Here is a 10,709-nt window from a genome sequence, read left to right on the forward strand (position 1 = left end):
ACCAGAAAAGATGAAACTGGTTTTACTGAGGCTTAATATGACAATTTGTTAATACCATATAAAGGCTTTTGCAGCACATTACGTAGATCCTTTTGCTGTGCTGGCAGGAGAGACCTGTGCATATCATCCAGAAGGTTAAAAATAAATTAATAATGGCAATGAACTCTGCAAGTGAGTTATGTCTTCTAATTTGCTGAATGACTAAGGGAATATGACCTGGGTTACCTTAAAAAAAAAATTATAAAATGAAGGCATCCCAGTGATTTGGATTGTCTCAGGTTCACTGGCAATTGCCACGGGGAAGCAATCACTAAATGTTACAGAAAAGCCAAGCTAAAAGAGGAACATTTCCTTTCACAGAAAGAGAACCAAACAAAATTCTGTTGTAACATCAAGCTGTAATTGAGAAACAGAACAATGGCTGAAGAGTTGTAAGAGACCTAAATGAAATACAACTGGGATTTCACATTCCTCATGAAAATTAAGGGTTTAGCATGAGACAATTAAAGCAAGGATAGCCAGCTCCTGGTGTGCCAGAACATATAACTCAGCCTGTCCTCCTTGTTCCTGAGAGCCCCTCGGAGCCGGTCAGGAAGCAGCTGTCAGCCACACAAACCACTAACCTACAGTCTCCCTGCTGCTCTCCTTGCAGGAGCCCCATAACCTTCCTCCTGTTGTGAGGCTGGGCATTCCCTAAACACAAACTCCAGGCACCACCATCTCATGGAGGTGCCTGATCAGCAACATGACAGTAGGACTTGTGTGCCTGTTCCCATCACACCTGACCGTGCCAGGGTCAAGTGACAACTGCAGTTTAGCTGCAGCACAGACAAGCACACTTTCCCTGGGTGCTGCCTCTGTCGGGAGACATCAGATTCACCCGGCAGAGGAGCTGAGTGACACCAGAACTTGCAACCGAGAAACAAAGATGAGACAATCGGAGAACGTGAAGGGAAAAGCAGCAAACACACACTGTCAGGCAACTAAACCCTCACACAGGTGAATTTTCGGGGGAGAGGAAGGACAGGAACATCCTAGTGGCATGGGCAAGAAAAGGGATGAAGAACATTCCACCAGAAGAAATGCAAAGGTTAAGAAAAAGAAAGACAGTACATCATGGACTTTAGAAGACTGAATTTATCAAAACTAATGAACTGGCCGAGGAAATAAAATTTTTAAAAGACAAAGGGAAAGGTTAGGAGTTTAGGAGAAGTACTGAAAATATGTAGTGCTTTCCAATTAGATTACATTGCAGCACATAGAAGAAATGTGAAGAAAACTAGTAATGCACTGCAAAAGGGAATTTATTTCCCTAAAGAGATAGAAAAAATAAAATTTAAAAGCAAAAAGGTGTTGGGTGTTTGGGGTTTTTTTGGGGGTTTTTTGGGGTTTTTTTTTGGGGGGGAGGGAGAGGGGAACACATGAGGGTAGAAAACAATGGTAACCACAATACAGAACTGGGGATAGAGGAGTGATCCAAAACCCTGAAAAAGTGTGCCAGGTGCAGGAAGTTTAGGATTGGAACAGAGGTACTGAGAATCACCACCCTTCCCAGTCCCTGCCAGGTGAATCTTGGGAGAAGTAATGAAGATGCAACTAAGTCTGCTGTTGATAAGCAAATGGACCTGGTCATACCCACCGCACACCTGCAAGCCATCCAAACCGGAACACAGGGAAATCAACTCGGTAAATCAAGAAACACCTGGATTTCTTTCTTCCATTTGGTTTTAACAGTAAAACAGCTAGAGCAGAAATATGTGAAGTATTAATCAAAAGCTCTACTGTTCTTGCCTCGCCTTATGCAACATGGCTTTCAAGCCCTTTTATTTATCACAAAAACGAGCAGCCTCCAAAAACCTCAGAGGAAACAAAATGGGTGAAGAGCCAAGCAGACAAAAAAAAAAAAAAAGGCATTGAGACCATTTTGGACACATGACTGAGAGCAGAACAGTATGTAAGATTTGAAGCAAAACAGCTGATATTCACAGCTATCTAACTTCTAAAAGCTGGGCTTTGGATGAAAAATTCTTCCATTGCCACAGGCTTTGAAACACACCACTAAGAAATATTTTATTCAGAAGATTTATGTCTAACACAATCACTAGTGATCAAGACCCAGAATAAAGTTCGCTTGGTTAAATTAAATTAAATTATTCAGACCCTTTCAGAACTCCAACACATGACTTCAGGACTATACCATTTGCTTTAATCACAGCAGCATAAACCTTGAAGCAAACCATATTTCCTCTTGGAGTAAAAACTGGAACCAAGAGAAAGCCTTAGCTTTTGAGGAAAAGTGTTTTATTACAACAAAATAAGCAATCACACCACATGGCTTTTATCCTCAGCATAAATATTTCTGTTTTGAACATAACTTCATTTTCAGACCGTTTGATTTGTTTCTTTCAAGGTCCACATGGGCATGTAACATAGGCTTAGATAAGATAGTGTCAGATAATGCTTCAGAAAACTCACGTTCAGGGAAAGATTTCATTTGCAGCTTTTCCATCTTAGACAAACCCATTCAGTTTTCATTTTCTTGCTTATTAATGGATTTTATCAGCAAATTAGCTGGCCACCTACTTTCTACCCCAGTAGACAGCAACTTCTCCCCTTCATAGTATTTAAAAACTTCAACATTAATTGTTGTTTTACTCAGTCTCTCTTCCCTGTTAACCTCTCCCAGAGCTTCCTCCTTCCATGGTGTCCCTGTAGTAACAGGATTTCAGTTGTTTGACCAACTGGGAATTTCCCTTCCCTAAGGCAGCCCAACAGCCCACATGCCTCTTAAACCCTTTATTTTGGTGTTTCAACGGGATAAGGAAAAACTTGTGCTTCATCCTGCTTTCCCAGGTTCTCCTCGCCTGCCTTTTCACAGTGTTCTTGCAGAATATACCATTTTTATTTTGGATACCGCTACATGATTTACATAGTGATCACCACCACGAAATCGAAAAAAATTAAATCACCCACAAGCGATCTATTAACTTAATTCAGTTCGTACCTGGAAAGTGTAATTTTTAAGTTCAAAAGCGCTTTCGTACGGTGGAACGCACTTAAGAGGAACCGACAGCGGACTTCCCACGGCATTCCCGGGGCGAAGCTCCTCACTCGCCCCGCCCAGCAGGTGCGACAGCACCTACAGCCGCCGGGGAGTTTAACATGAGGAAAAAAACTTCCCCTTCTAACCCGCAGCTGCCTTGCGGGGCAGGCCGCAGCCCTTTTTTTCCCCACGGATAAGGGCGCACCGCTCTCCTTTCCCTGAGGGCAGAGCTCGCGGGCCGTCGTGAGGGGGCACGCGACGCCCTCAGCCTCGGCTCGGCCGCGCGCGGGGAGGGGCGGGGCCGCGCGCGGGGCCGCGCGCGGGAAGGGGCGGGGCCCGATTCGAACCGGGCGGCGGGGAAGCGGCAGCGGCGGCCATGGCGCAGCCCCAGCTCGGCCGGGAGCATCAGGGCATCACCCTGCGCGGCAGCGCCGAGCTCGTCGCCGAGTTCTTTTGTGAGGGGCTGCGGGGGAGCCCGGTGGCCTTGGGGGCCGCGGTGGGGGAGAGAGAGGGAGGGAGGGAGGCTGGGGAGGGCTGGAAGGCCGCGTCTGGTGGGGAGACATGGCCGCCGGCGGGGTGGGGCGGTGGTACACATCCCTCTTCCTCTCCCTATTTCTCTCCCTCTTCTTCTGGCTTTCCCCCTCGCAGCCTATGGAATCAACAGCATCCTCTACCAGCGCGGCATCTACCCCCCCGAGACCTTCACCCGCGTGCAGAAGTACGGGCTCACCCTCCTGGTCACCACCGACCCCGAGCTGACCAACTACCTCAACAACGTGACGGAGCAGATGAAAGGTGCGGGGGAGGCTCCCGGGCCCTCCCTGGTGTGCCTCTGCTGGCCCTTCTCGCTCTGACAGTGACCGCTTGGCTTCTTTCAGAGTGGCTGTACAAGTGCATCGTGCAGCGCCTGGTGGTCGTCATCTCCAGCATCGAGAACAACGAGGTCCTGGAGCGGTGGCAGTTCGACATCGAGTGTGACAAGACTGCGAAGGATGACAAGTGAGTAACACAGCCCCTCCACACCTGCTTTTCCTGACCCCGAGGAGCTGTGCAGGCACAAGATCCAATGCCATGTGCTTGTTCCTTCACTTGTTCCTCCTTTCTTAGTCCTTTTATGATCGAACCATACATAATCGTCAGGTATTTTTTTTTTTTTCAAGTATCAGATCAAACTTTGATTTTTAATCCTCAACAAAGCATATAAAATCCTGTACACTTGGGTACATACCCAAAGAACTGCTGCTTTCCTGTTTATATGCCAAAGTGTTCTCTTTCATTTCGGACTGAGAATAAATTTAACGTTCCTTACAAATACTGGGAAGCTGCATAAACAACAACAAAAGGAGACCAGCTATAGTCTTTTCTAAGTCTATCTACCTAAGGTTTAAAAGTGTCACTATTATAAACATACTGTAGCAAACAGACCAACAGAGCTTAATAGAGAGAACTGTATTTAAAGGAAACTGTCACCACAGTAGAAGTTTTCTTTCTTACCAGAGTTTTCTTGCTTTTCCAGTGGACCCCGAGAAAAGTCTCAGAAAGCAATTCAGGATGAAATTCGCTCTGTCATCAGACAAATAACTGCCACAGTAACTTTCCTGCCACTGCTGGAATCTGCCTGTGAGTACTCCAAACGTCACTAAAGAAAACAAACACTTTTGGAAAACCTCAACAGCTTTTCCATTTTAGCAAATATTTTTTTGCTGATTTTCTGAGGCTTTTTGATTATTACATGTCATGTACCATCACGTTTCTGAGACAGCACTTTGTTAGACTGAGATCAGGACAGATTTCGGGGTGGCTTAACTAACTTAAAGAAACTACTGTGTGTGTTCTGAGGAGTGTAAGTCGATTTGTGACTAGCTGTGGACTAGCTTGTGTTACACTGAGGTCATATCAAGTGTGACACAGAGCTCAGCTCCACAGCATTTTAAGATGCTTAAAAAAATTCGCAACACTTGAGAAAACTACAGTGTCCTCAGATGAATATAACAGTATGACTTGGTTTTGTGTTTTAAATACTTTTTATTTTCACATAAAAGGTATCACTGTAACTTCTGAGAACACGGGTTCGTTTTCAGGTGCTAGAAGATGCACTTCAAACCTGCCATCTCCTTACGTGTGTATTACTATTAATTAATTTGTTGCCATTTGCTTACAGGTGCCTTTGACTTGCTGATATACACAGATAAAGATCTGGCAGTGCCAGAAAAGTGGGAAGAGTCTGGGCCACAGTTCATTACCAATTCGGAAGAGGTTCGTCTGCGTTCCTTCACCACCACGATCCACAAAGTAAACACCGTGGTGGCTTACAAGAGGGATTCTGTTCCCTAGGATACAGGGAGGGGGCTTGTGGGGGTGTATATATCCTATCACCTTGTATAGTTTCTGTTCATAGTGCAGCTGAGCCACGACCACACCATTACTGTTGCTCTTGCTGAAGTATGACACAAAAAAATTCAACATGCTTGAGATAATGTGATAGAACACTAGACTGAGCTGGCATCATGGGAATAGTTCAATTCTTACTTTATGAGCTAAACTAATGGTGTGTTAAACCACTGCCTTCACTAGAAAAACTGCCAAAATCTAGGATTAGCTGCTGGAATTGTGTTCAATTCCTTTAATTTTGTATTTTAAGATTATTTTAAACTGTAGTCTGTTGGCAGGCTTAAGTTTTCTCTCTGGCAACTAAAAAAAAACCTCACTCCTGAGGTACCAGTTTTAATGTTAAAAGCTTGGGCTGTTTTACTACCAGAAATAACCCTAAAAAGAATCAACTAGGCAATTCTTGTACCTTTTGTACAGTGAAAGCAGCTGTTTATCAGGAAAACTTTTAAATATATGAAGCCTTGTATTTTAATGACTGCTGGGCTCTAGTTCTGGGGACGGTGTTGTTCTGTCTGTCTTTAGTGTCTGTCAAGCATTTTCCATGTTTGTATTCTTGTTTTATAGAATAAAGCTTCAAATTTTATAGTATTCTGTAATTCAGAGTCTGCAGTACTTTGTATTTCTGATGGTTTTATGAATGCTGAATCTTAGTTTGTAATACAACTAACACCCTGAAGGCATCCTACTTGTTTCCTTTGATTCTCTAAACAAGTCTTGTGCAGTCAACATGAAATCTATTTATGGATTAATAGTTTGACCCCCTTTAAGTCTTCAAATAACAGTAAAAATAGTCACACTGGGCTAATGATAAAACACAGTGCCTTCCACATTTGTTAGACAGCACAGCATTCTTCATGTGTTCTTACCCATTGCTGCAGTGGAAGAAATCAGGGATTTAAAACTCTGTTAATGGAACTTTCGGACTCTTCCACGGTCCTGTTTGTTCCTTCACCACATTAATTTCAGCCAAAGGACTGGGCTTTTTTCACTCTTTTACAGTGATGTAGAACTCTTTCTGTTATAATAATATAATTCCAGAAGTTTATTTAAAAAACATTGATAACTTGTACCCCACCACTGTATTACAAACCTTCTGGGCTTTCCTACCAGGAAATAATTCTCTCCAGCAGTCCCAATCTAGCAGAAGTAGAAAGGCGGTCTTCTGTAAATCAATCAGTAGCACAAAATCATGCCTTTTTTTTTTTTTTTTTTTTTTTTTTTTTTTTTTTTTTTTTTTTTTTTTTTTTTTTTTTTTTTTTTTTTTTTTTTTTTTTTTTTTTTTTTTTTTTTTAATAAATACAATCTAGGTAATAAAAAAATTTATGAGGGCTGGCACTGCAGTAACAAAGAAACCTGATGTTTTCTTCTGCTTGTTCAGCCTTTTCCTAAACAGGTGGACTGCACTACCCCTTCACACCTAGAAGCAGGTACACTTCAAGGAGTGAAGTCTGCAGTAGTGAGCATAACAAACCTTGTTTAACAGAGATGCAAAAGTCAAATTTCTCATGGAAGTTCATTCTTATATCCAACAGTATTTATCTTCTAAGAAGGACCAGCCCAAAGTCCATGTCCATCATCATCATCTCTGTGTTTCTTCTTTTACAGAGGCACCAACAGTCAAGAGAGATAGTGGATCCCCTTGCATATAGATCATGTCCATTAGTTACATGAGAAAAAGGAACAGGTTATAAATCCTGAAGTTTTCACAAAGACCCTGCAGAACAGGAAAGAAAATAAAAAGCCAGTCAGTCATATTAACACAAAACTTCATGGCGGTGTCCAACAGGATGTGCTGATTCCTAATGGGACCAACACTGCTCATTAGTTTCCCCTACTCTGAAAACAAGGGACTCACCCCTCGTGTCCCATGGCAGTAAGGTTATTAGGAAAGGGAGTAAAGGAGAAGGTTCAGAATTCACCCAACAGGCAGCACTCACCTGACTAGTTCAGCTGACGTATGAGCTGGTTGATGGCTTCCCCTCTGTAGCCAGGCTTTCCCATTTCTTTGAGGAAACCCACTCTGTTACGCGACGCGTGGCGAGCCACCGACAGGTGGAATGGCCACAGAAACTTGGTGACTTTTTTGAAATACTTCCCAGTTGAGTAGATTTCATGAATAAGGTCTTCCAGGCAAATAATACCACAGCCCCCTGCAGAAAAATTAAAATGAAAAAAAAAAAAAGCAATGGCTAACTGTATTATCTTTCCTCACACTGCTCCAGATCACCAGCCCTCTAGTCTGGCAAGATTTTTCTCCCTTCCCACGCTCTCAGGTCAGATTGTAAACTGTCAACTCTTTCCTCAATTTTCTCACCCTCCTCCTCACCTAAATGTTCCTCTATCAGCATGTTGTCTGTCAGAGGCACCCTCTTCTTCTTGATCACGGCCTGGCCCCGTTTCAGGATGAGCTCTCGTACAGATTTCAAGTTTGGGTATCTGTGAAAAAAAAAAAAAAATCAGGTTCTGCAGTGAGAGACACAATGCAGTGGGAAGCACCATCCTTCCTGGGAAAGCAGTAACCAAGCTATGTTGAGGACAAGAAGAAAAGAGACAATAGCAAGTTTTATATATAAATTTGGTTAAGCTTTGACCAGCTATGGATCTGTGATACCAAACGGAGAATTAAAAAGCAGTAACATTCCCATACAAACCACTGCCAAGCCACAGGAGTGGTACTTACCCCCATGCCACATACGGTTCCACAACCCGCAGCAACTTCAGGGTTAACGGGGTCAGTTTAACAAATATCCCGGTGAAATTCTTCCTCAGCCGCAGCAACTCCATCGCTCTTTTTACCCTCCTGGTCACCCCCTTGATACTGAGTCAGAAAAAAACCCAACTGTTAGTAATAAAGACAGCAGCAACAAAAGGCCTCAGATGAGCGCGATGATCGCACTTCATTGGCACAGAAATGTCACAACAAGGGGCAGCAATGATGAAGGTAAGGAGCAGGAAGAGTTTCTTACTCCACAATCCGCACGACGAAGGCCAGTTTGCGCTCCTGAGGTGCCGCCACCGCCTGCCCAGGTCTCTGCTCCATGCGCCTCAGCCGGGTGTCATCGCGGCGTTTGCGCCACGAATCGCGAACAAAAGTCTCAAGGCGTCTGAACTGGATTTGTTTCCCCTTCTGCTGCTGCAGTGAAAAGGAAAAGAAAGTATCACCCACCCCAGCAGTCTCAGAGGTTTGCATCTGACAGGCCAAATGAAATACAGGGCTTGAGGAACAACGTTCCTTCAGCTTTGGAAGCAGTAACAAGAAAATAAATTTGGATATCTAAGCCCAAGGGAGATACAACTGAAGGACAACACTTGAACTTAGAGGAAGCTAGGTATAATTTATGAACAGTGAACAAAGAGTTTTTCCTCATGAAGAATATAAATTAGGGAAAACAGCAACACCCAGGATACTTCTAGACACAGGAGAAACTAATTGGAAGTATCTGCAGCCACAGATGATCACAGCTAGGCACCCAGCTCAGCAATCGCTGGGAAAGCCAGACACAACATCTGTATCTGGGCAAAGAAGATACTACAGAAATACCATAGGTGACTCATAACTACCATCCAACAGAAAATAGCTGGTTTTAAAGTTCTTTTCTATAAAGGCACACATACACACACACACACAAAAAATAAATCCAAGCATTCAAGTAATTATTAAGTATTGCTAATTTATACACAAAACATCCAGCTGGCTTGGAAAAAAACACTTTTCGGAATTATTGGAAAATTTAAAGCATTTTTTAAATTGAAATTGCTTATCCTTAACTTAGGAGCGAATACATCCACCTAAATCATAGTGCATAAATCACAGAAATAGGACTAGAATATGCATGGGAGTTACACAGTAATGCTTAAGATAACACTACTAGTTAAATTATTAAGTAATTTTAAATTATAGCACCTAATGTTATGTCTTTTCTATTCTACCTTGTAAATCACCCATAAATTGGTTTGAATTTTCAAAGCAGCCAGGCCTAATCAAAACCTCATCACTAAGGTCATTTTTCTAATGAGAGTCTTAAGGAGTGGCTATTTAACATTATTGCTTATGCTTCCACTTCCACCTTGAAAATACAGCAAGCCACTGACGTGTTTAAAAACATAAACACGGTATCCAACAAAAAGGGCACTAGTTTTGTACATAATCCCACCAAAACGGGCTTCCCTGAAAAAGCTTTATAACGCTTCTAAGAAGGGTTACAAAGGTGAGCTGGTTTCAGAGAGCGCAGACACCTCAGCAGTGTTACAGTTCCCCACGCGTGGATGTAAACACACCCCACCAGGTCACCTCTCATGCAAGAGGAACAACTCACACACTTCAATACACTTCTGTTCCACCGCAACCAGCCAGAAAGTCTTGCCCTTTTTACGGAGCTCACAGACACACGGAGCAGATGCCCAGGGAGCGAAGAGGCGAGCCCAGGCTCCCCTCGGAGATAACCCCTGGCTGAGCAGACCGATCACTGGCATCGCTTCCGTACGATTACAACGAACTGAGACTCCCTCCTTCGGAGGACAAGCAGGGCCAGCACGACCCCCGCCACCCGCCGTACCTTGCGCTTGTTGAGCAGCGCCTGCTTGGCCTGGGTGGCCTTGATGGCCAGGTACGCCTTCCTCTTCTTCAGCAAGTTCTCCGGCACCAGCGGGATCCGCCGCCTCGGCCTGCGGGCGGGACATCCCGGTCACATCCCGGCCCCACATCCTCCATCCGCCCTTCCCGGGCTGCCCCGCCGCCGCCCACAACCCCGGTGCCGCGCGGTACCCGCGGATCCCGGCGGATCCTTCCTTCCATCCCTCCCTCCTTCCCTCCATCCCACCGCACTCACTCCTCGGTTTCCGCCATCTTGCCGGGGTGGCGCCGCGCATGCGCCGGGGCGGGCCGTGACATGGCCGCTCCCCGCCCAGGTGCCCGTGGCCGTGTCCGTGTGTCCCGGGGCGCTGGGAAGCGGCTGTCCCGGAGGGGAAGGGGCGAGCTGCCGTTCAGCCGCGCGCTGTGCCATGTCCATCCACACGCCGGGAGCCTTGGAGGGAAGGGACGCTGGGACACACGCCTTGTGGACAGCCGGGCCGCCCGCAGGTGGTGCCAGAGCCTCACGCTAAGGAATGCTATTCCCTCCGATGGGGTTGTGTTCCTGGTCTGCTCCCTCTGTGCCGTGCGGGACAGAAGAGGGATGTGTGCCTTTACACTATTAACCATCACTGCGTCTGCCGTCAGCTTGGTTTGCACTGACCACAGTGTTCCCTTACCAGCTGGGAGCTCCAGCCTAGCACT

General features: G+C 45.0%; 2 protein-coding genes across 2 annotated transcripts; one reads left to right on the forward strand and one right to left on the reverse strand.

Annotated features, from left to right (window-relative positions):
- The first annotated feature begins 3,384 nt into the window (after positions 1–3,384).
- MAD2L1 (mitotic arrest deficient 2 like 1) lies at positions 3,385–6,026 on the forward strand. Its single transcript, XM_027886986.1, has 5 exons — positions 3,385–3,498; positions 3,692–3,838; positions 3,922–4,042; positions 4,560–4,663; positions 5,205–6,026. Exons 1-5 carry the CDS (start codon positions 3,420–3,422, stop codon positions 5,375–5,377), a joined length of 624 nt encoding a protein of 207 aa, XP_027742787.1. The 5' UTR covers positions 3,385–3,419; the 3' UTR covers positions 5,378–6,026.
- Positions 6,027–7,037: 1,011 nt separating this feature from the next.
- On the reverse strand, positions 7,038–10,356 carry RPL7L1 (ribosomal protein L7 like 1). Its single transcript, XM_027886985.1, has 7 exons — positions 10,264–10,356; positions 9,991–10,099; positions 8,401–8,567; positions 8,115–8,252; positions 7,761–7,870; positions 7,372–7,584; positions 7,038–7,148 (listed from the first exon to the last, which is right to left on the reverse strand). Exons 1-6 carry the CDS (start codon positions 10,323–10,325, stop codon positions 7,376–7,378), a joined length of 795 nt encoding a protein of 264 aa, XP_027742786.1. The 5' UTR covers positions 10,326–10,356; the 3' UTR covers positions 7,038–7,148; positions 7,372–7,375.
- Positions 10,357–10,709: the final 353 nt, after the last annotated feature.

The sequence above is a fragment of the Empidonax traillii genome, unplaced genomic scaffold (genome assembly GCF_003031625.1).
Source record: "Empidonax traillii isolate 1590-97213 ecotype Southwest subspecies unplaced genomic scaffold, ASM303162v1 scaffold199:size790550, whole genome shotgun sequence".
Classification (NCBI taxonomy): domain Eukaryota; kingdom Metazoa; phylum Chordata; class Aves; order Passeriformes; family Tyrannidae; genus Empidonax; species Empidonax traillii.